The sequence below is a fragment of the Python bivittatus genome, unplaced genomic scaffold, assembly GCF_059951505.1.
Source record: "Python bivittatus isolate LINGU-HERP-01145 unplaced genomic scaffold, Pbiv_v1 ctg000700_np1212, whole genome shotgun sequence".
NCBI classification, from domain to species: Eukaryota; Metazoa; Chordata; class Lepidosauria; order Squamata; family Pythonidae; genus Python; species Python bivittatus.
Window position 1 is genome coordinate 82,867,773 of NW_028277098.1, and position 26,204 is coordinate 82,893,976.

The 26,204-nt window shown below is 39.1% G+C and overlaps 1 protein-coding gene across 1 annotated transcript in view; it reads right to left on the reverse strand.

Moving 5' to 3' along the window:
- Positions 1–23,167, reverse strand: part of PABPC1L (poly(A) binding protein cytoplasmic 1 like) — a 36,931-nt gene extending 13,764 nt beyond the window's left edge. Inside the window, exons 1-14 of the mRNA XM_088153276.1 lie at positions 22,554–23,167; positions 21,094–21,287; positions 20,308–20,423; positions 18,833–18,972; positions 17,822–17,916; positions 17,398–17,535; positions 15,351–15,446; positions 13,585–13,851; positions 12,369–12,459; positions 11,960–12,088; positions 11,124–11,263; positions 10,205–10,298; positions 2,639–2,769; positions 924–1,012 (exon numbers count right to left, since the gene is read on the reverse strand). Coding sequence (XP_088009402.1) covers positions 929–1,012; positions 2,639–2,769; positions 10,205–10,298; positions 11,124–11,263; positions 11,960–12,088; positions 12,369–12,459; positions 13,585–13,851; positions 15,351–15,446; positions 17,398–17,535; positions 17,822–17,916; positions 18,833–18,972; positions 20,308–20,423; positions 21,094–21,287; positions 22,554–22,746 — 1,908 coding nt within the window. The 5' untranslated portion in view covers positions 22,747–23,167 and the 3' untranslated portion in view covers positions 924–928. The remainder of the gene's footprint in view (positions 1–923; positions 1,013–2,638; positions 2,770–10,204; positions 10,299–11,123; positions 11,264–11,959; positions 12,089–12,368; positions 12,460–13,584; positions 13,852–15,350; positions 15,447–17,397; positions 17,536–17,821; positions 17,917–18,832; positions 18,973–20,307; positions 20,424–21,093; positions 21,288–22,553) is intronic.
- Between the last annotated feature and the right edge of the window lie 3,037 nt (positions 23,168–26,204).

The following is a 26,204-nucleotide window of genomic DNA, read 5'->3' on the forward strand; positions in this document are numbered from 1 at the left end:
TGAAGAGTAGCATCTAGAAAAGGAGACAAAGGTTGGTGAAGTGAACTTTCAGCTCTTTTATCAAGTCAACAGCAGGAACAAATAAAATACTATTACAGGCCCCTAGCACTGATTCAAGCTTAAAGTTACTAAAAAAAAAAGAACCAGGATCAAAAAATGAATTTCCAAAAAAATCAACATAAGAGAATTGTTTTGTTCCATTTTCACCTTCCTACTGCATCATTATATACCAGGCCTACTAGGATTACGTATGGAAAAAGTAACTATAATGGCTATTCAATGCAAAAAAGAAAATAATTCAAATGGGGCTAGATTTTTGCATGAAGAACTAGTTTATACAGATATTCACAAAATCTCTGGTAGCATGAAGATTTCCACCTTGACGCTGCTCTATTCAGTGTGGATTGTCCATTTTCTTTTTTTCCTGCAAAGACACGTTTTAGTTTTAAATGGAGAAGCCAAGACTAAACTCTTTTCTTACAAAATGCTGCTGGTTAACAGGTTTTTAAGAGCTTCTTTCTTAGTTTCTCTGCCTCAGCAACAGCTTCTTTCTAAATCAGCAGTTCCATTTCAATGTGGAAGGGAGCATTTGCATCCAATTCCTCAATTGTAAATTAGGCCTGTCCTTCCTGATGGTCCTTCTTGCAGTCTTTGCGCACTTTAAATATATTATATCCTCAACATACGTTTCCTGCTAAAGTGGCGTTTCTCAATCTCAGCAACTTTAAGATGTGTGAACTTCAACTCCCAGAATGCAAGTGGTTGAGATTGAGAAGCATGGTGCTGAAGAGCACTGCACAGGGGAAAGTAGTGTTCACAGTGGAGGAGGGGAAGACAGCTAGGACAGCATATAGAGTTGGTAAAATTGCAGACAGTGTGGAAATGGAAAGCTAGGCTCAGCAGACAATGCTTACTCAGCGCACCTTCATCAGGGGAGGAATGCCATGGAATTGCTCTTGTGGGTTGCTTCAGAGATCTGATGGGCTTGAAGCACAGCTACTGCTTCCTCGATCTAACAAAGGCAAAGCCAGAGACAAGATGGAGGTTTAGAAAAGTCGGTTGCAGAGACTGCAATATCATTGTTTCTGCACCCAAAGAATCCAAACATGTTCAGCACAAAGCCTTTAAAAGGAAACTCCACTTGAGTTTTGCAAGTACAGTAGTAGCACATGGTTCCCCAGCCGGAGCCCTGCTGATGCTCTGAGATTAGAACTCCCAGAATTCCTTGGCTCCAATTCCAATTCTCCTGAAAAACCTCAAGTTGGAGAAGACTATAATAATATACTGAGAAAACCATTTTTGCCACAGTGGGCCCTGTTTAACAGATCTGGGAAGATGCCTTGATAGTCCAATTCATCTGTTTCCTTGTTGGCTCCCTCTCTGCTTGGCACTGAGCCCGCCTTTGCAAGCCTTCTGCTGAATAAACTTGCTATAAAACATTTTGGAGAGGGGCTAATAATTAAGAGCAATTCCACCTGCTTAAATATGTCTCATTCAAATTCAATTTTTTTTTTAAATCAGCATATGAGCTTTTGAAATACACAGAACTCTTTTTCATGCCAATGAAGATGCAGGAGAGGAAAGAAACAGATGTTTCTCAGCACAGAGATAAAGTAGCCCTAATACTTCTTTTGACTTAAAAAAAAAAGTTCTTGCAAACAGTGATGATAGGTTAAGGCCAGACCATGAACTAAAGTACTGTAGCCAGTCTGTCCTTCTAGGATCAAACCTGCTTCAGCACAGGTACATGAATGTAGATAACATAACAGGCTATAAAAACAAACACCTTGAAGAACAGATCCTTGCCAGTTTAAATATAATTTTCAGTGCAATCCTTCCCAACTTTTTTTTATCATCCCCATTATATCTGCTCTTAACCTCCAAGATTTTCTTAACACAGTTCCTTCCCATTGCCTTTTTCAACAAATCCAGCATTCTCACACTCTATCATACTTTCTTTAGACCAGAGTTCTGAAAATTCTCATACTCATAGTAGCACTCACATATTATGCTAAAATACATCAGACCAGCAATGAATGCATTATCGGTACATGCAGCCGCCAGATTTCTAAGTCAGAAATCTGGCAGTCAGTTGGGGAACAACCACCAGTGAGTGCTGTTTTCATAATGTCATCCTTACGGGCTTTCTGGAGGCATCTGGTTGGCCACTATGGAAGACAGAACATTGGACTAGATATACCTTTGCTGTAACTCTTCCAGCGTCCCTATGCTCATAAGGTTGACACAGGATTGAAGGTCTCCAGGAGTGTATACTATACAATCAACATCTCTAGGCTGTTGATCTCGGTTCTCTCCTCAAACTACCATTATAATGGTTTACCGCTGAAAAGTTAAAGAGGATGTGCATTTGTGCATCCATGCCACCCTTGAAGGACAATTACATAAACCCCAATCGTGTACAGTAGAACAAGGAATAATCAGGAGATATAAAAGTATAAAGCAGGTGGAAAATCAATCTGTTTGGGAAAAACTAAGTGGAAAGACATCCATGGAGACCCTACTAACCTGAGGCAATTTAACCATGCAGACCAACCTAACACAAAGCAGGACAGTTCATTTCAGCTGAAAAATTTGGAATTGCAGGATTAGGGCATTTTTAAGCATGGAATCCCAGTACCTTAGACTGAAGGGATTCTGGTGACTCCAGCATAAGTAGCAGATCAGAATTATCTATCTCCAACAGCATGCCTGTAATCTTTCCAGCCAGGGAGGGGTGCCTTGCATGAATTAGAGGATAGAGACGTTCACCTATGCGCAGCAAAAAAAGGATAAAAGCATGCATCATGAAGAACTGGGAAACCTAAATTTACCTTGTGTTTTATGAAGTGCCCCAGCCAGAGAAACTACATTCTAATTCAGCCCCACTTCTTGGGCAACTATCCGGGCCCACCAACACCAAGACTATGAGGTCTGGGAAGTCATCGTTTTAGGTTTCCTACAATCTTTGAAACATCTAGTATAAAACAATCATTGTTAGGTACTGTGGGAAATTTTAAATGGCAACTTCTTAGCTAGCCATTACCGTTGCTAGGGAACCCATATCTGGAAAGTAGGTTCATTAACATAGGAAGTAGAACCTAAAATGGCCCACCATTGCTTCAGTCCTAGACCTGTCTGTGTTCTGTCTTTAAGCTGTTGGGTAAGACTGAGCTGGGAGGACAGACTTCATCCTCCGCTGCAACCCATGGCTCCTCATGGCCACCATAGTTAGAAGATGATACACAGAATAGTATGGACAACCCAACTGACAGACAGTTTGGTGTAGTGGCTAAGGTGCTGGACTACAAACTGGGAGACTGTGAGTTCCAGTCCTCCTTTAGGCATGAAAGCCAGCTGACCAGTGATTCTCTCTCAGCCCAACCCACTTCACAGGGTGGTTGTTGTGGGGAAAATAGGAGGCAAGAGCATTATGTACACTGTCTTGAGCTGAACAAATAAAAAGGTAGGATATAAATCTAACGATACTAAAAGATGCCTTGATGACTATGCTGAATAGGTGTTTTTCTCTCATTATTCTTCTGTCAGCCATACTGTACTTATGTGTTACTTTTGTGGGTCTCTATCTCTGCATCAAGGCTTAGTGTTGCTCCTTAGATATTTTAAACTGAATGGGCTGCCAGTAAGGAAATACATGGACAAGTACATTCACATACTTGCTATAAAAACCAGATAATTTAAACTAGAGTAGGCAAAATAAAGTAAAGTAAAGTAAAATAAAATAAAATAAAGGAACATGGTATTTCAGTGAGCAGCAATGGCTATCAGTACTATGGTTGTCACATGGTTTGAGACAATAGCACAAAAAATGTGACAACCACATTTATTCTCCTACCACCCAAAAAAAGAGTGCAGATAAATTTCCCAATTTCCCCCCAATCAGAAGATTATTGAAGTTAACTGAAAAGTTCAGAAATATCAACATCTATTTAATAGGCAATTTATTCACAGGGAATACTGTGAATATATAAATGTTATATACAAGTTATAAATAAATATAACTTTAGATATATTCAGAGTTAAATCTGCCTGATCCTTAATCTTCAAGCCCCTTGAAGAATACTGGAAGTATTTTGAAAGTCCTCCTCCAGATATGCCTGAGTATCACTGGGCTCAGTGAGAAGTCAAATGCTTCCTTACTTTGCTTTAATGTAAGAGAGTTGGGAATTGTCGAAGGCTTTCACGGCTGGCATACGGTGGCTGGTGTGGGTCTTCCGGGCTGTGTGGCCGTGTTCTGGAAGTTTTGTTTCCTAACGTTTCGCCAGCATCTGTGACTGGCATCTTCAGAGGGCAGGAGCACAGACAGGAGCAGTTCTCTCTGTGCCCAGGATGATGTGACCCTGTTGTGGGTATTTATAGAGATCAGCTCAACCACCAGGACGCGTGAACAATTCACACAATGAACATGCTAATCACCCTCAGCAGCCACTCGTTAACAACTCAATAGAAAAAACCTGCCTAACCCCCAAGAAGATACACACATATCTGACACCAAAACAAGCAGCCACTAGTTAACCCAACCCCCCCCCACACACACACACCCCTTCAGACACCCTCGCTGATCTCTATAAATACCCACAACAGGGTCACATCATCCTGGGCACAGAGAGAATTGCTCCTGTCTGTGCTCCTCCCCTCTGAAGATGCCTGTCACAGATGCTGGAAACAAAACTTCCAGAATATGGCCACACAGCCTGGAAGACCCACACCAGCCATAGTTGGGAATTACTTTTCATGACTCATGTTTTACCCTCATTAAACATCTTGGTGGATAAGACCCAGCGAGGATTCCTTCTCCAAAAATTAGTCAATCGGACATCCTGAGAAAATGACAACTACTGTAGTATGTCCTATTTGCTTTCCAGCCTTTCTTATTCAGAAATGTGTCACTTCTAAGCATTACATTTTTCACTCTTTTACACACTACATGGCTAGATCAGCCTTCACCAACCTGGTGCCCTCTAGCTATTTGGGGACTTCTGGGAACTGAAGACCCAACATATCTTGAAGATGCCAAGTTGGGAAAGGCTGAGGTATATCAATCCTTCAAAAAAGTAAAGCAGAAGGAAAGAAAAAGTGATAATCACTTAGGTCCACACACATCTTGTGTGAACAGGTTCTCTTTTGTATAATATCTATTGAGTGTTTTTATAAATATCTGTAACAAATAATATTTAGACAGAGATTTCATATCTCACAGTGCTTTATGTGCATTAGCTATATTTAATCTGAACTGCAAACTTCCAGGCTGTCAGTATCCCTCTAGCCCACATTCTGGATTGGTTGGGGGTGGGTAATAATGCATGCTAAGGCCACTCACATCAGACTTTTGGGAGACACATGGTTCTAACAAGATTCTAATCAAGGACCTCCTGATTTATCACATGGTTTCTTAAATGCTATGACTCACCAGCCAACCCCTTGTTTTTGCTGTCCTATTACCACATCTTAGGTAAGAGCAACTAGATGACCTAGGCTGATCTCAGAAAGCTAAGTGGACTTCATCCTGATTAATGTCAGATAGGAGGCCACTAAGAAGTGCCTAGGCTTTAGGCTAAGTTGACAAAAACATCCCAGAAGACAACAATGGCAAGCCACTTCTATATTGTTAACAAAAAAACTACACAGACTGTCCATAAATGCATTAGAAGCTGAAGTTGACTGAAATAAGCTTTACCATTTGATTACCAAGTGAATTAAACTGAAAAACTCAAGATTTAGGATTCACCAAGGTAATGCTTGTCCTCCTTCTCTCTCCACTACTCACTGTAATAATAGTGTTCTTTCACCCCTTTTTCCTGCTTTCTTCTAAATACTATGAAGTGCACATGGGCAACATTGAACTAAGTCAAGAAGCTAGATTTTCCCCTTAGAGTATCTTGGATCTGTATTGTCCAGAAGCCCTTGAGCAGAGGAGAAAAACACCAAAGACTGACTCCAGGACTCAGTATTGTTGGCCAGAAGCATATCATTCAGGGTGAGGCTGATAGAAAGCTAAGTTTGCTGAAGATAACTAGATAATAATCCTCATTCTTGCAATAGAAAAGAAGTAGCATCTCTCCCAGGACCTTCTCACTACAATTTGGTTTATTCTTATATTCATCTAAGAGACTAACCTTCTGAAATATATGCCCATGATACTATACACAATTTGGCTGTGTAAACAAAAACAAAGGGAAAAGTATTTAAATTGGACTGCCTGTGAATGTTATTCTTGTGCAAGTCCAGAATAAACACACATCCTCAGTGCCTGGCGAAAGAGATGTGTCTACTGTATTGGTGAATAAAGGAAAATGAAGGAACTAAGGAAGAAGAGAAAAGATAATTTGTCTAGATGGAAGAGATTTTTTAAAAATACGCTGGAAGATTATAGACTGCCATGTCTACCAAAAAAAGGGGGGAGCGATCCCAAAATAATTACTGATAAACTGGAAGGACAAAACTTGCTTAAGAGAAAGATGCTGCTAAAAGCATGACTGAAAGAAGGCAGAAGAGCTGGAGAAGCTGTTGCCTTCATTTCAAAGACAGGAACGATCACTCATGCTCTGCGCACCTCTTTTTATCCATGAACAGAGGGTGTGTATTGACAAGGAAAGGCACAGCTCTATCCATGTAGGTTCTCCATAGAAATGAATACTCTGGAAAATCAGAATTCTCAGTCTTGATGGATAGAGAGGGTCTCCATTCCAAACACCTACTTCTACATCTAGAGGGGAGGGGAAGGAGGAGGAGGAGGAGGAGGAGGACACTCTGGCTGAACAAAGTGATGCTGTGCTCATTGATAAAGAAAGTTCTCTTTCAGAAAGTACCACTGTTTGCTGGTTTTTTTCCCGCTCCTTTAAATCAAAAGAGAAAATCTAGTGACATCACTAGAAGAGCTGTAACCAAATTCCACTTGAAATATAATTGTACACAGTTCAGCTTCATCAGCTGTTTTAGAAGATAGTGGCTGCTTAATCAGTAGGAAGGGCTTCCTGCTCCATGAAACCAGGGCCCTAAGAGATCCCTATTGCTAGGATTAGGGCAGTTGCTAGGGAAACAGGGTTTCACCAACACAAAGTGAATAGCAGATAATCCATTGCTTATTTGAACCCTGGGTGAAATGGATACTCAGAATATGTTTTCATATTGTTAATTGTCAGCAGCCAACACAATTACTTCCCTGCTGTTATTATAAGGTTAATTACCTGGTTTTTATAATTAAAAATTAGATCAAACTGGAGGGGGGGGGGTTATGACATGCAATCAAAAGAACACCATATAGAATTTGTAACAGCAGTAAGGATAACAATAACAACATAAAATATTGCAGCAAAATTCAGCCAAAGGCTTATGAGAATAAATATCTTCATTTGGAACCAAAAGCCTAAAATGGTTATTGCCACCTAGAATCAAGCAAGGTGGGAAGAAGTTCCACAGTTGGCATGTTATCATTAAGAAGGTCCTTATTTCAAGTCATTGCACTGTAGCCCATCCCCACAGGTGGGACCAGGAGAAAGGCTTTTTGGCCATACTCAGTAAATGGGTTGTTTGCTATTAGTGATGTCCACTACAATACTTCGGTCTTGAATTATTTTTGGCGTATACATTAGAATTAACACCTTGAAATGGGCTCAAAATCTTAGCAGCAGCTAAACCCTTGAGCACCTTGCTTCTCCATCCAGTAGAAAGAATTAAAATGAAGTTCTGTACAAAATATAAGCACTATACAGTAGTCCTCGCTTACCAAACCACTCATTCAGTGACCATTCGAAGTTACGACGGTGCTGAAAAAGGAGACTTATGACTGGTCCTTGAAGTTGCAGCATCCCCACATCACATGATCACAATTCGGGTGCTTGGCAACCAGTGCACATTTACAATGGTTGCAGCACCCTTTGGTCACATGACAGCCATTTTCAACCTTCACAGTGATGTTGTATTTAACGACCACAGGTGATTTGCTTAATGACCACAGCCAGTACTGACAAACTGATGTTGTAAGTCAGGTGCAGTCACATGATTTTTCACTTTACAATCATGTCACTTAGCGACAGAGTTCCTGGTCTCAATTATGGTTGGTGAGGATTACCTGTATATTATAGTGGACTTTAGGATATGATTAGACAATTTAACTTTACAATTTAAAAGATAAATTGTAAAATAAAGATGGGTGACCACAAACCACAGTCAGCATCCCATATGTACCTCAGATGGTTCAAATATAGCAACACAGGTATGTGTACACGTTTCCAGAATTAAAGGCTGGAATAAAAGTGGAAAGCCCCAAATCTCAGGTTGTTTTTTTTAACCAGATTTTGACTCGATTTTCAATTTTTTCAGGGATTTAAGGATGGGAAATAAAGGGGACATATCTGCAAGCCAAACTGCTTTTGTACCCAGCCTCCAAACCCATCAAAACTAATACATATATATACACGTACACACACACTGATAGTTTGTCCCAAACTATTTTTTACTTCTTTCAACATTCAGGAATGGTTTAAGGATGTAAATAGGAGCTATTTGCCTTCCAATCTTCCTGGCTTTCATTTCTACCTTTAAATTCTGCAAACACAGTGATAGCAACATGTCACCAGTTGGTTTTTTTAACTGAATTGTAGCCCGTGACCCTCAAACTTGGCCTACGCCTGCAACAAAAGATGAATTAGAGTACGCAAAGCCAGATTAGTTAACCTTAAAGCTGGATAACTGTAATGCACTTGTGGGACAGCCCTAGAAATTTCAGCTGACCCAGAACAGAACACAGCAATACAGGTTATGAATGACATGTTACAGACATGAGATACCTGTAACTCTCACTGATTTGCATATAAACATGGCACCCATGAAGTAAATACACTTTTGAGAAAACCAATATGAATTTCAAATGATGAAAGCAAAATAATTTCAAATCTCAGTGGGAAAAGATTTTTTAACTTTATAATTTAATTGGTCAGCTAAAGTTTTCTGTACATTTTTCTCAAAGCACAAGTGGGAATAGGATGTAATAGGGACACTATTAAAGCCTTTTAGGTTGATACGGATATAGATTCAAGGTTATAAATATTATATAAATTTGAACTGATAAAATTATGTTTCTTCGATAACAACTCAAGACAAATATAGACTGAACTGAGCAATAAATGCTGGAAATGAATGGATGCATGCTTTAAAGAGGTGGGTGCGCTCCAGTTACATTCCCTTAAAAATTATCATCTGGTGGGACCTTGGAGACACAACTTTTCGGTGCCTGCCCCAACCGTTTCAACAGCCTCCCCCCTGAGATTTGGAGGATCCCCACCTTATTGGCCTTTAGGAGGGCTGTGAAGATCTGGCTCTTCACCCAGGCTTTGGGCTAGGAGAGAAGTGAGCCCAGCAAATGTAAGCGTGTAGGAAGTTATATGATGTTGCAGCACTGTGTTTGGAATATATGGGGTTGGTTGTTTTATTTATTCTGTTTTTATTTAATATTATTGTGAGCTGCCTATGATTAATTTGTATAAGATGGGCAGTCATGTAAGTTTCTAAATAAATAACTAAAAGTAAAATCTTTACAGAGTTCGTAAAAAACATGATAGGCAGACTGAACTGCCATATAGAACAGGCATAATACAGGTATTCCTTGCTTAACAACCACTCATTCAGTGAGCATTTGAAGTTATGACAGCACTGAATGAGGAGTTTTATGACTGGTCCTCATATATGCAGTTGTTGCAACGTCCCCACAGTCACGCGATTGCAATTCGGGCACTTGGCAACCGGCTCACAATTATGATGATTGCAGTGTCCCACGTTCATGTGATTGCCATTTGTGACCTTCACAGCCAGCTTCCAGCAAGCAAAGTCAATGGGAAGCCAGCAGGAGGTCACAAATGGTGATCACATGACATTGCGCCTAACAACTGCACAGAATTCACAGTATTCAGAACTGCCACAACTGCAGTCATAAGTTGGTGCAGTCATGTGATGTCTCACTTTACAACCGTGCTTAGCAATGGAGTTCCCAGTCCCAATTACCGTTGTTAAGTGTTAAGCAAGGACTACCCATACATCTGTTTAGGGGGAACTAAACAATGTTTTCCAAGCTAAACTATCATAACATGAAGACATAAAACATTTGATTACAACTCTTTCCCTCAGAAAGACCTGGCTGAGGGGGAGGCTCACAGTGCTGTCTACTAGAAGAGGACACACGACCACTCACCAAGTATTTGTTTCTGTTCTTGAGGAGGGGCTGCAGCCAACATGGATGTCGTCAATGGCTCCTGTCCATGGATATGAATGACTGGTTCTACAGCCTAGAGCCCAAGAAACAGAATATATTGAGAAGAGCCCTTCTATTCCTATAGTTCCCTACTGAAGAATTAATACCAATTAATGGTACTCTGTGAAGAATGCATTCATGACAGCATTTCTTCTCTTTGCAAACTCATATAGCAGCTTTTATATAAGCCTCTTTCCAACCTCAAATCCCATCCAGTGAAAGGATTTCTTTTCCCTCCTGGCCATACTGAAGAAACAATACAGTACCTTTGATTTCTATGCACCATGCAATAAGCAATATATAGATTAAGTGAAATTAAAAGATGGAATGATGTAATACAGTGTCTCCTTTTCATACAGAAAGCCATATGCCTAATCCTTAATATCTGAAAGCAAAGCTGTCTTAAAGTCTGGAAAGCTGCTGTTAATCATTGTAGCCCAAGGGTCCCCACTGGACAGATATTGAAAGCACTTTGCAGGGTACTCTCAATCCTATATTTGTATTTTTTAAAATCATTTCAGTGGAGCCCAGACTGATCATGCTGGAACTGGTCAAACTCTTCAAATAATTGTATTAATTAATTTATTTAAAACATGTCCATGGTCGTACCAGTCCCAAATGGGCCCAAAACTGGAAGTTCATAGAAGAGGATCAAACTGAGCTAGATGGCTAATGTTCTGACTCAGTGGTTTCTAAATGAGTGAGTGCTCAGTGATACCTACCTCAAGACTAATCCCAAATCAGAGTCCCAGCTCTATGTATCTCTTTGCTACAATTTCCCAAATTCAACATGACAAAAATATCCCATCTAAGAGCAGTTTGAGTGTATGTTTTAATTGCACAGTGGAAGGATAGTGACCTGTTGCATTGGCAGAGGTGTTACTGTGCCCAAGGGCTGGACATTCCTCACAGCTGAAGAATACTTGTACTGCGAGATACCACGTGAGAAAGTTGGAGAAGAGGGTGCCCTTGCACCAATAGTCTGGGTTCCAATGTTGGCTGGAATAAAACCAGAAATAGTTTGAAGGATGGCCTTAATTTTTCCACAACATTCTCTTTTTTAAAAAAACAACTTTTTCAAACAGTACAGTTCTTCATTGTACCCAAACCTGAGGAGATACAGGCCTGTAATATTCTTGCCAGATCTCATGTGCATGATATGGTACAAAAGAAGAAAGATATAATCAATGACACTCTAGGAAGAAAGGCTAAATCAGACATGAACTCTTGGTGATCCTTTTGTCCAGAGCAGGCTCCCAAAAAGTTACCTTTTCCACTAGTATGCAGTCAATGCATATAGCCCTATTAAGCCCTAAATTTAATTTCTTGGGTTACACCTTATATTAAACCATAATATGTCTTATTTGTTTTAGCTTTGTGTAAACTCATTCTATTTGACTAACCCCTACAGGCTTGTTCAATAAGCCATAACTAAACAAAATCCAGATTTAGCATTACATGGTACTGTACTCCCAGACTATGTTTTCCAGTCATGCTACACAGCAACAGACTTCTAAAAATTAAGTTTTATGTTAAGAAATAAGTAGTGCTTTGTAGAGTTTACTAATGAAACTTTCAGGATCACTTTCCTCCCTGTTTCTGGTCAGCTGTTCCAAAACCAAGGCAAATCCATTCACTTGCGAGATATAAATTGCATTCAGCTGGATGATGAACTATCAGAACACCCAAACGTACCCACTCTCTGGCCAGTGGATGGTACTCTGGGAACTTGAGTGGAGGCTTGTCTCATAGTGCTGATGTTGGAGAGGAGGCGCCGAGGAGGTCCACTAGTTCTTACCATTGGAGTGGCTGCATGATAGGATGCTAAAGACAAGTAAATACTGTCAGTCAGAAACCTTGTTTATAGATGAGATCATAGCAGGAGTTAATACCAGAATTCTGCTTCATTTGCACTACTGAACTTGCAATTAAGACCACCATCCGTGTACACTACCCCACAATATTTGAATCATAGTTTGGTTGCTATTTTCAGAACATTTCTTAGTCCCAACACCATGCCATCAGTGGAAGAACTTCACACGTGGGCAACCTCACATCTTTACATTTACAGATATATTTTCTTGATAATAACATTTCAACTCACAAGGAGGTCTGGAGGATTGAGTATTCCAGCGTGGGGCAGGCCGGACTGGGGCAACTGGACTAGGACTGTAGAAAGTTGTTCTAGTCTGTGGCTGTGAAAGAGGAGGAGGAGGTGGCATGACATTATTATGTAGTCTAACAAGGTATTTATGTTTACATCTATCCCATAGCATTTTGAAATATACGAAGGAACCAAAATGGAGATTTTATAAGTTCTGTGGTTTTTATTTTTGTACTTCCAGTATTATTATAGATTTTTGCTATCCTCCACTGGGATTATAAAGTCAACAATCTAAGCAATGTTTCCCAATTTGGTGCCTCTAGATTGGGAATTTCAAGTCTAGCTCAATGACTGGTGAATTTATTAACATATCCAGCCAGGTTTCTTGGCAACAATATAAAAATATTTTGCTATGGCCTTCTTTTTATTTCCCAGTCTAGCCTTCAGTTATATGAATAATTTCCAGTGAATACTGCTACTGGCATTGTATTGTTTGAAGCTGCTGTCAACCTAGTGACCTTCCAGTGTATTGAATTATAGATTTCAGTCAGAGTTGATGAATGAGCAATAATGGCGCCTCTCTTCACATGCAACAATTCACTTCATTCCTTATTTGAAACAAATCATAGCTTGTTCTTCAGACTTCTCCTATAGCCCTAGAATCTGAGGGCATTCAAGTAAAGGTGACTGGGAGAAGATTTAGAAGAGCCAAAATAATACTTATTCAGAGAGTACATAATTAATTTGTGGAATTACTGACCACAATAATGATGATACCCACTAACAAAATTCTAACTTAGTGTTACTGTACCAAAAAGCTAATTTTTTCCAATTTTTTGTTGTAATATTTTAAGGCTCAGATAAATCCTTTAACTCTCTGTGAAGATTAAGGAGAACACATTTCACTCCCATCTCTGGGAAACAAGAAGGCCCCAAATTATCATCCAGCCCACTTGGGTGATACCATAACATCATTGGCATACTTGTGCGCCCCCAGGCAGGGCACAAAGGCAAAGGAGAGTCCCCAGCTTGGAAAAAAATAGTCCACCCTAATCAACACTCACATGCCTGAGCTATTATTTTGCTTCTGGTGCCTGATGGCACATTTTAAAATATGAGGGAGAAGTGTTTTCCTGTTCCTTGAGTTCCATGCTATAAAATGCTATTAACTTCATTTAAGCTTCCCTAATGGAAGTGGCATTCTTATAGGCCATACCTGTGGAATAGAGGGCAGGAAGTAGCCTGCAGGAGGCTGGAAAGAACATAGGAGTGGACCAGGCAAGGCCCTCATGGTAGCCAGTCTCTGCATGTATTGGTTGGTGAGAATGGCTTTTCTCTCCTCCTTCCGTTGGGCAAGGGCAACATACAAAGGCTTAGTGCTGACGATGCGCCCATTCATCTCAGTCACAGCCTTTGTTGCTTCTTCTGGGGAAGAAAAACATACAAACCCAAAACCTTTGCTGTGTCCGCCCTCTGTCATCACCTGAATGGAAAATTAAACAAAGTCCACTGAGCCCATGACTCTCCAATATGCACAGACAGGGACATCCACAGAGTATGGTCAAACCAGTCAAGATGGTGGTTGCAACACTGCAAAGTTCCACCTGTTTTTATGTGGGTCCCACCTAGAAAAACAGGCAGAGCTTCAACTGCACTTCTGTGGCCATCACCTTAATTTGTTTGGCTACATCCTGAAGACACCCCATGCACAGAACAAGTAAAGAGAAACGGATCAAAAAGAATGAACCAACAGCTTTTCCAAATTCTCTTGGGCATATTCTGGAAAAATAAGCTTTTTAAAGCAGTTTGCATGGATTAGGGTTATACAACTTCACATTTGGCAAATAGGAGATGGACTAGGGGTTAAGATTCTAAAAAGTAGTGATTCCCAGCACATCAGAACAGTGGATGGAGTCAGGAAAAAATTATTTTTGATTTGAGGTTGCCATTGCATGAAATGTAGTTAAAAATGTCATTAATAACGTTTGCTCTCTACTCATGTATTTAACAGTTTTCTTCTGATACATTAATAGTTATAATTAAGAACTTTTGGAGACATTAAAACTCTAATTTAAATTCTTGGTTTCCATTGAAAGCTAACAGTATATGGAATAGATTTCTCTTCACTCTTCTCCAAGCACAAGTCCCAGATCTTTTCCAAAACATTCCCCAACTCCAGAACAGATTTGAAGATGCATGAGCTTCAGAATCTGTCTTGGTGGTAAAACAGTATATGCCAGGGAAATGATGCTAGTTGATTCAGTCCTAAATGTCCTTTTCCAGCCCTTATTATAAACTTCATATTATACTCTGCCAAACATGCTACATACCTTCTAACACACAGTAATCAATATATTAAACTGGTTTAATATTATTTCAAGACTACATAATATTTCTTCCCTTTCCCCTCTCACCTAACAGAGAACTTGCAGAAATTTGGCTCTACTGTATAAATAATCGTATATCTATCAGTAAACCATAGTGCTATCCCTCTGCATTTAAGGACTGTACAAAACAGATCTGAGTGCCTTCAGACAGAAAAACTAGATTAAAATGTTTTAAATAAAAAACACAGCAATCAGAATTACTGCAGAAAAGACAAGGCATAGGGCGAGGCAAATAATTATAATTACATGGAGACTGACTTGGTGTCATAAAATAAGCTTTGGTTATTGGGCAGTTTAAACATTTTAATAAATAAATTAAACAAAACAAATCAAGGAGTGGTAATGGATTGCACTGTTCCACTCTGCAAGTGAGAGCTCCTATGATTATTATCCCTTCCATATCATGCAGCCCGACATATTAAAGCAGCCACTAGGTTTTGGTAAAGGACTCAGTAGATCATGAAAGAAGAGATCATTCTTTTGAGTCCAAACTGCATTCTGAAAGGATACAGCCCAGAAGTATCTTCAGTTGGTGAGAACAAACACTAAGCCTCCTCATCAAATATGCAAAGATACTCAGTTATTAGAATCTGACCTTGGCACTTGTGATGGTTCCGTAGGGTGAGAATTCTTTCCTCAACTGCTCATCATCAATCCCATCGTCCAAGTTCTTTACATACAAGTTCACTCCCTGAAAGCAAACAAGCACAGCCACTTTCTTCATAAATTATATTTAGACGCTACTTTTGCAATTACATACATACAAGTAACATCAGTGGATCCACCATCATAAGGCTGAAAGACCCCTAAGTGCCATCTAGAGCAATACCTAGGGCTTAGGATCAGTTTTCTCTGACTATTGGTCATGCTGGCCAAAGATAAAAAGTGTTACAGTTGAAAATATCTAGAAAACATCCCTGGGAAGAACCGTTCTATACATTAACTTTCAAATTCCTGTAAGCGGACTTCACATTGACCTATGCTAACTTCTATTATTTGCTATTTACCCAGCGCCTAAATCTATATTATGTTTTATTTTTATTGAACTTGTTCTCTAGTGTTAGTTGTTTATTTATATTTACTGTAGTTTACATGCTGCTAACGAGGGTCAGAGCTGTTTACAGCCAGAAGGAGCAATGCAACGTTAATATAGAAATGATCATAACCAACACAACAGAATAACAGCACCCTGAGGATCAACTACAACAACCAATCCATGGCAGGAGGATCCCTTTAATTATCAAACTATTGCAACACTCTCCAGAAAATCAAATATTAATGGTTTCTGAAAAACCAGTAGGGTGGAGGCCAGCCTAATCTTGAGAAGAATGCTGTTCCCAAGGAGGAGGACAGCAACTGAGAAGGCTCGTCCCCATGGTTCCCAAAGTGGCATTCCTTAAGAGAAGGGACCTGAAAAGAGCCCACCCTTCCCAATCTTAATGAATGGAGAGAAGCCACTGGGAGAAGACAGTCCATAGATATCTAGGTCCTAAGTCATGTAGCCATGTTCAGATTTTACAGAAGAAGAATAGCTGGCCAGAAAGATTCACCTAGATATTTCAAGTAGTCCTAACTCAAGTGATCTCCAAGTTCTTTCTGCCTACTGGACGACAATAATCTACATATACTTTTTCATGCAACAAAGACAATGAAGAGCCAATTATTAGAAAAAAATGCTCAACTAAAGAGTTCCCATTTTCATTTGAATCCCAGCTCAGCATTTTCTGAGGTAATCAGCCTATACATTATCAAAACAGGAATATCCATTAATCCAGATATGGATATATGGATGAGGATGACAGAATTGGACTACTTGAAAAGTATTTCAAACTACTTTGTTAGCTTCCAATTCAGTTAGTACTTTTACATCTTTACCTACATTTCTGGTTTTTGTTTAGGGCAAAATATACAGAGTTTATATATGAAGTAAGACATATGCAGGAAACTTGTTCCAAACTAAAGTAGAGAAAATACAAGAAAATGAGGCTTGTCCACAGTTCTCAAACTCATCTTGTGAAAAGGCACTCTGCTTATTAACCAAAAGGCATAGAAAGAAGACAGACATTGCTACACTTATTTTATCACAACCTGATACCTGCTGTTCAGAAACATCATAATCGGTAGTCCGTTCTTCATCCAGGCAGCCCCCATTCCCCATCTGCCTCCTTCTAGATAAAAGCAACACTGTAGAGTGAACCAAATTGCTAGGTTCATAGGAAAACATCCAAGGTATTGGATAAGCCAACAACAGTCACTTAAAGTCAACTCATTGCATTTCTCTGTTCAACAGGTCCTAGTACTGAATAGAAAAGGGGCTGAGTGTGTGAATGGAGGGAGAATGTTACTGTAATAAAGCTCTTGATAAAATACGTAACTGTGCTGCTGAATCAAATGAGATATAATACAAGATATTGAATCATAGCCAACCATACACAGGACATTTGAGATCATATAAGCAGAAAAAGGCAGTTTAGTTCAATTGCCTATTCTCAATCTCCCTCCTGGTCCTGTCTTCTTCCACCTCTGCCCCTTCCTCCAGCCCTCTTATTCTAGCAGAGGTGCATTTTGGAGTTCAATGACAGGTTTCTAAAAGACATCCAATGTTTATGTACCAGACACACCTTGCCTTCAGCTCATATTACCTGATATCGGCTCATTCTTTCCTGCTTGATTTGTTCAAATTTACGCTTCAGCTCACTTTGTCGCTCAATCCTCTTTTGAGCTCTGCCAACGAACACTGTTCGGCCATTGATCTCCCTCCCATCCATGTGCTCAACAGCCTGCGGTGAGAAGAGGTGACAGGCAACGCCATAAATTTATCTCACAGGAAATCATCTCATACTTTATCATTTAATTTTTAATTTATTTATTTTAGTCAAGGCCTGCTTTGAGCTGGCCAAAGAATGAAATGCTATCCTACCCCAGCCTAAAGAAATAATTGGATAACTAGTTCAACCTGTGAAGAGATACTGACTTAAAAACCCTATTAACTTCTTATTATGGTCCCCAAGTCTTTCCTCCCACCATTAACAGAGAATGGAAGAATGAGAATGAAGATTAACTTGCCTTCTGAGCATCTTGATGCTTCTCAAAATTGACAAAACCAAACCCTTTTGAGTGGCCTGTATTATCCATCATGACCTTGACACTCAAGGTCTTTCCTGGAAGTAGAACAAATACTTTCAGGCTAATACTACAATAAGGAAGGTTTTCAAGGAGTTCAGAGCCACAAGGGGCTCCACTCCACCTAAGGATAGTGATGGGTACATACCAGTAAATACCATATTCTTCTATTACATTTAAACTTTTGGCTCACATAAAGTTCTATTCCAGGGAGGCATTTTTCATGTCTTCAGAGTACTGTCTCAATTTAAGTTTGATTTTAGTATCAAAACTTGGATTTTGCACCAGGAAATCCAAATTTGTTTCATGGTATTTTGAGCCACCCAGAGTCACTTAAATAAGATGGCTGGCCATACAAATCAAATTATATTATCATCATCATCATCATCCTCAAAATCTTAGGCATCCTTTTCACTTTATGTATCTTACAATGAAGTCCTCCTCTTACCAAATGTGTCCATTTGCTAGATAGCTTAAGACAAACAGATCAGGTATTCTGCATGTACTGACTGGCAAGGATTTTCTAACTCTGATATTATTAGAAAGGGAAAAACATTTTTAAACTAGCTTACATGTAAAAATATAGCCTACCATAATCCTGTACCCTCCAGATATAATGGTTACCAGTTCTCATATTTTTCGGGGATCATGGGCAAAAGGCAAAAGGATTATGGGAGGTAAAGAGCATCACAACTGAATGGCAGTAGACTGAGAAAGCTTTCTGATATATATCCTTAAAACAGATGTAATATTATTGTTACCCTTATGGCTTAGATTATGATTTCATACTCTTAGTTTACAGTGGAGTGTTTTTGCCTGTTTGAAGGTAGGTCAGATCACAATGCTGGCTGTGTCTTCTGCTATTTGCTCAGAAAACTGAAGCAGCACCCATTCTGTTAATCTAATGCTCACAACCCTTATTTTATAAGCAGTGCTTTTAAATGCCACCCTTACCAAATTTTGAGAATATTTCTTGCAGCCTCTCATCAGTCATGTCATCTCCAAAGTTCTTGATATAGACATTAGTGAATTCCATTGCTTTGGCTCCATATTCCGCTTCACGTTCTCGGCGGGACTTAAAGTGGCCAACAAATCTACAGGGTCAAGACAGGAGACATAAAGCCAACTCCTAAAAGGGGATTGCATAGATCAGTGTTGTCCAAACTTGGCCACTTTAAGATGAGTGGAGTTCAACTCACAGAATTGCCCAGCCAGCCATGCTGGCTGGGGAATTCTGGGAGTTGAAGTCCACTCATCTTAAAGTGGCCAAGTCTGGACAACACTGGCATAGATGAAACCCTTAAAGACCTCCTGCACTCTTGTTATTCAACTGGCAAAGCATGCAGCTAGGACAGCTTTTTCCTCGCAGTTCTGCAAAGCCAAGGTTTGTCTTCTCAGGTGAATCTTTTAGAAGCCAAATTTTGATAAATTTCAAAAAGAGGCAGGATTGTGTGCCTTGGTACATTTGCAAAGGTATTTTCTCTAGGGGAGTCCAGAGCTTAAACAGTGATGAGATTGGGCAGTGTTTTTTAATTTAATATATTTTTAAAATCCAGATGCCACCCTTCAAAATAATATTTTCTAAGTGTGGCTTGCAATACCTTAAAATCAATATTTTTTTTAAAAAAAGGTAAAAAAAAACCAAGATAAGTTTAAGAACTATGTTTCACAGAATTTAAATTATTCATATATAAAAGGGAAAAATAAAAACTGCTTTACTACATAGTTTGTACCAAACTTGTAGAATGTTTTCAAGGTGTACAATATCAGTTTAAAAAAAAAAAAGAACTTGAGATAAAAAATCTAGAAGGGTGTCTGCAGCATTCAAGTGAGGACCATAGTTGGCTTTTGGGTAGTAGACCCTTATTCAAGGTGACATACTGTTAACAAGTATATGAAACCAAGATGAAAACTGTTTTAATATTAAATTCCTGTATTATAAAATGATGTTACTTTCCCCCTTACATTAAATGATATCCTTCTTTTAATACACTCTGAACTGAAATCTGATGGCAACCTGGGGGCCACATCCAAGGGTTTTGGGGCCACCTATAGCCTTGGGCTACTTCTAGTCTAAAAAATCAATCATGACCTCAATTGTGAGTTGAAAGTTAAGCTTCCAGACAAAATACTATAGCACCCACTTCAGAATATAGAAAGTGCCTTATGCTGATCAATCTGTCTGGTCTGGTAGACCTGACTGACTTTGTTGACCCTGACTGATAATGGATCTGCTAAGTTTCAAAGATTCAGACAAGGCTCTTCCCAGGAAATTCTAGGACTGGATCTGGACTTTGTACATTCAAAGCACACATCTATCACTCAGACACAACTGTTTCCTTAAACTATACTAGAATTGCAAGTTATTTCCACTGTAAAGGACATGCTGAAAGTCATTCTCTGCACCATCTGCTCAGGCTTCCACTTACACCTTCCGATCATTTAGCAGCATTCCATTCATTGTATCAATTGCTCTGTTTGCTGCCTCATGAGTCTCAAAATGGACAAAGCCATAACCCCTAGATCCATTCTCATCACAAACAACCTGTTAAGACATTGAAGAACAAGGTGAGAGAAAGAAAATGAGGAAAGTCAAAACTTGGAACTGACAGCCAGTCCATTGCTTGCCCTTTATATTCCCAATCTCTGTTATAGGACCCAAGTATTATAGCTATCACCTCCATTTCTCTGACTTAACCTGAAGCCATCTCAGAATGTTGGCTTGAAGTCCCATACACTCCAAGTAGTCTGGCCTGTTCATGCTGGATGGAGATTATGGACATTGAAGGCTACCATATTTGGAGGGGCATCAGTTTATAGACAACTGTTCCAGGGAGAAGAAGAAACAATATAATCTTGAATCTAAAATAAATCTTGCAACTCAAGATTCTGTGTCCCTCAGAATCAGCTGCTTTTCTGGGGCTGTTGTAGTAATTTTGACAGCCAAGAAACCATCATCTCTTGTCCCACCCTGAAAAGATGCTGGGAGAAAGTGGGGAAATAATCTAGATGCTTTGCTCAAGGGCAAAATAATTGGAAGTCTCGTTCAATTGGAAGCCTCGTTCAACTGGAAGCCACTAAATACTAATAGATACTGGAGCCTGAACTTTGATAAGACTTGAATACATTTTAAACTTCAGGACAAAAATGCAATATCACACACACACAAAAATGATAGAACCACATTTCATGATATCTGAAAAGGTTGCACCTACTTTGCAAGAAAGAATATTTCCAAAAGCCGAGAATGTATCATATAAGGCTTTGTTATCAATGGAATCATCCAGATTTTTGATGAAGATGTTCCCAACACCTGATTTCCTGAGTCCTGGATCTCGCTGAGACCACATGATACGAATGGGCCGACCTTTTATGACTTCAAAATTCATGGTGTCCAAGGCCCGTTCAGCTTGAAGAGGAAAAAATAAAAGCACATTCATTTACCAACAGGCCAAGCAGGCCTGGGAAAGACAAATTGTGATGCACCTAATATCTAACTTTTCAAATAGCTCAGCATTACCAACATAGATGATCTCCAAGACTTGAACATAAGAGATGGGATAGGGGTTTAAGAAATCAGTGGCTTCTGGAAAATATTCCTAAAAATTCTAAGCTTAAATAATTGCCACTGGGAATGTCATGCCTACTTCATCCATCTTTATATTACCTGGTTTTCATGAGTTGTTTGCAGGTGAAATCCTAAATTTAGAATGGAGGATCAAAATGAAAACTGCAGCACAGAACTGATAACATGTGGTATCTCCTATCAGTTGCATTTTTCTTTAGCAAAACTAAATCATTTTTTTTCTGATGAAAAGCTTAAAGAGTTTGAACATTTGATGGGTCAGGCATTATTTTACTGGGAAACAAGGGCAGTGTCAGAAACCACAAATTTAGAGGGAGGTTGACAAATTCAATTTATGTTCATTAACATTTACAAGCTGATCCATTGTTGGTGTTTGAAAAAATAAAATCCATAAGCACAACTTTGTGCATTGAAAAATTACATTTGCAATTGGCAGAATATGAATAGATGGGGTGGTCCTTGCTCCAGCATTTGCTTTCTGAAGACAATATGATTTTTATCATTTTTTAAAAATCAAAAGTGCTATTTTGGAAAGTTCTCCAATTTCTTCAGGTTGAAATACATCAACTAGTGACATCTAGGCTACTAACAGTAGCAGCACAGACTGTCATTAAGAGTTGGAGAAATGAAAAAGTCACATTTTAAAAAATGGATCAGTAAGTTTGACTGTTAATACAGTTATGAAAAATGAGAAAGACATAGACAGGAAAATCCAAATATTCATGAACCTCTTTTACTGAATACAGAATAAATTAACATGTAGCTATTGATAAATATTTGTGTCACTTTCTCTTATTAATCAAATTAAGTTCAATATCTTGATATAATGCATATATGAAATACTAGTTCAACGTTATTAGGCATTATTACATTTACTTGAAAAAGATATCACCCAGAATTTAATCACTCCTCCTTCACCACCTGAAAAAGGAAAATAAGACTGAAGAGGAAACCACATCCTCTCATTGCCTTCTTAGAAAATCTAAAGCTTTTAAAGATAAATTATTTGGAGAAAAATAGTCAAAGAAAATATATTTGAGTATATATTGCATTTGTGTATCAATATTATTAAAACAAAGAAGTTCTCACCATCAGCAGGCTGTTGAAAATTTATGTATGCATAACCTAGAGATCGTCGTGTGGCAACATCTCGACAAACTCTGATGGACATGATGGGTCCAGCAGGTGAGAACTTCTCATATAACATGGCTTCAGTCACATCTGGATGCAAGTCGCCCACATAGAGAGAAGCTAATGGATATCCTGGACCACTAGCATTCATGGCCAATCATCTAGTTTAACTTTGGAAGTGAAGCAGAACCTAGTTACTACTATGTTGCATAATGTGGACTTTTGAGACACAAAAACAACATGGGGTTGGAATAGCTATGACAGCCTCCATGTAACTTCTGACTGAGTCATTACCAGTGTCTGACAGCAGTGCAGTGAACAAACTCACATGGTATTGATGAAAAAATATTAAGACTGGACTACATTCCAATAACATATAATTGGAAGCAAAGTATGTACAGGTTCTATACACCCAAGACTACACAAGCTTGAATCCAATCCCATTTCCTTGTAGATTGCAATAAGACTAGGAGGGGGAGCAGTGGAACTCAACTCCCTATATCTAGAACACCAGAAATGAGAACTTACAGCTATCAACCCAAGATCCAAAGAGGCTGCACAAAGAATAAATGTGGCAGCTACCAAGGCCATTGGAATACTCAAAATAATCTGAAAATGAGTTGCAAAGACTTTTGCTTCCACCTCTACCATTTCCCTTTTAGTTCCTTCTTCTTTCAAATGTTATACATGGTTTCCTTTCTTCCATCTCCCAGGAAACTGAGGATTAGGGTTAAAGTTCACAGAAACCACCTTTGTTAATGCTATGAGACTGACTTCCATAGCTGGCATTATCTCATTTGCTGTTTGTCTAGTTTTCAAATTACTGAGAGCAGAACTCATGGGGTTTAGGCTATTTTACTTTAAGGAATTCTTTTGTTGTATTTTACACATTTATACAAGGTGACAAAGCTGGTGTCAGTTTTTAAAGGCTGATAAGACTCTTAATTGCAGTAGACCAGGGTTTCCCAGCCTCAGCAATGCTAAGATGTGTGGATTTCAACTCCCAAAATCCCCCAGCCAGCATGCTGGCTGAGGGATTCTGGGAGTTGAAGTCCACACATCTTAACATTGCTGAGGTTGAGAAACACTGCAATAGACAAATTTGATACTTCTTTGGAAACTATTTTATCTTCATAACTTCTTGGTGAGGTGTAACGGGCTGAGGTATTTCACTGAGCAATTATTCCAAGATTGCTAAACTAGAGTAACTATCTCAAGGTTGCTAATTTTTTATGGCCAAGCAATACTCAAAGCCAGGCCACACTATTCAAAGTCCAACACTACTCTCACAAGAGGTCATTTCTGAAATGATTTCATATTGGAGGAAGAAAGCAGAAGGTCTTAGAAACTGATTCACACACTTCCGCATATGCATATATGGGAGAAATAATATATGAAGCATCTTATATAAATTTTGACAGTAGACAGATTCATAAGTCAGAGACTCAGATGAAATTGCACTTTCTCTACAGGATATCTCAATCATAATCTCACACTTAATATTCTGAAAGGGGATGTTTAGCTACTTCCTCATATCATCTTCTCTCTAGGCTCCTTTTAAGTTTCCTCTCCTTAATACAAACAATTATTCTACTGCTTGTTCATTTGCAGAAAAAAAACCCCTTCATGATGTAGATAAAATCTACTCTTACATATCCTCCCTCATTCTTCTAAAGATGGAATAGTAAGACTCTTCAACTACAAACTCATAGTGTTAGTTCTTACTGATGAATTGTGTTTTCTGTATTTTTAAAAAGTACAGGGGTGATGAAGAGTTTTGAAGGGAAAGACTGGCTAGGGTACTAACGGTGTGCTTCTTTAGTTGCAAGATTCAGTGCAGTACCAGTTATTTCCTAATTATTCAAAACCACATCAAATGAGAGCTACAAATGTATCTAATCTTCCTAGGAAAATGATTTCTGGACATTGTAAAAAAAAGATTTTAAGTTAAAAAAACTCTCAAATGTATCAATAGATAAACTGTTTACATTACTAGTAATTCTTAAACATTGCTCCTTTACAATCCTCAATTGGTCAGGCTAGGTTGGGGCTGATAACAGAGGCCAAAACATATGGAGGAACCCAGGTTGTGGAAGGTAGCACAGATGTTTGATTTGAAGGCAAAACTATGTTTAAAATGGCCTGTATTTCTGGGTAATTAATTCAGAAGAAACTCAACAAAACAACTTTTTTTTAAAATGAAGACAGTTGTCTGTTTCAATCCTTATCTATACAATCATAATACCTCAGATTAGCCTTTCTCATTCTGGTACTCTCAATTTCCACAATACTCAGCCCATCATAACCAAAGGACTTGATAACAGACAATTCTGGGAACTGTAGTCTCAGCACAGCTGGAAGGTATGAGTTTGAAAAAGCCACCTCCAACCACATCTTTCCCATTATGGCTCAAAAAGACTGGGAAAAGAGGTAGCATAGCAGTTTTAATGTTTCTCCATTTAAAAGTGTTTCAATTTCAAAGACATGGAGGCTAGGTACTTTGCTCCTGGCATCACTACTTAAATTAAGAAAAGCACATACGATACATGTTTTCAGTAGATGAAAACACTTACCACAACCATTCTCCTACAAATATGCACATTTGCCAGATGACCGATGTTTACTTCTCCTTACCTTATTTTTCCAATAGAGCTCTATGTCCTCCCTGCCCCCACAACCTATCTTCACAACACCTCACTTAGCTTGAGTAATAGGGTGACTGAATCAAAGTCACACAGCTGGTTTGTGGGGCTGAGGGGAGACCTTAAGCAGCTGTGTGTGCACAACACACTGAACTACATATTAGCCAATCATATTTTAGCACAGCATGTTGTTTAAACCCAATCCATGTGGTTAGCTTATGGTTCTTGGGCTATGCGAACCCAGAAAATTAGGTTAGTTGAATAAACTATGGTTAAGTTAAACACAAGTAAGCATTTTATGCAAGCACAGCCACTGGCTGTGCTGCAAGCCATAAGAAACCAATCCATTGCAGGACAGGACTCCAACAGATTTGGGCTATTCAATACAATACACCTTTGAGTTAAATAACTACTGCAACAATTCACTTGCCTAGAGTACCTCTGTCCAATTTACCTCTGAAAATTAGTTCCCCCTTCCCAACAAAATGGGATTGCTCTTTCAGTAACTATGCTGGGGCTCAGATTTCTCCATCCACTCCCCCCCCCCCTTCCATCACTCACTGACTCACTTATGGCTATGCAAAACCACCAGCAAAAGCTCGTGTTTAGCACAGGTGCTCTCTAATGTGGATGAGGTTCTCAGAATTCCATAGCCCCACCCCTTTCACTCACAGAGCAGCAGGTGTGACCGCCAGACAGTTCCGGTTCCCACCATTCTAACCATGCTGCTAGTCCCCTCCAGTGAATCGGACAGGAGTAGGCAAAAAGCTTGTTCTTCTCAGCAGCACGGAGATGAGAAAAACATTATAGCAAGACTCTAGCTTAATGTCCACTTACAAGAAGCTTCAAGAACCATACATTTATCTGTGATTTAAACCAATTGCTTAGGTAATGAGCTATTAATGTCTAACTACACTGAGCTGATACAAAGTTCTGAGAAAGGTATCCAGGGATGGGGATCAAAAAA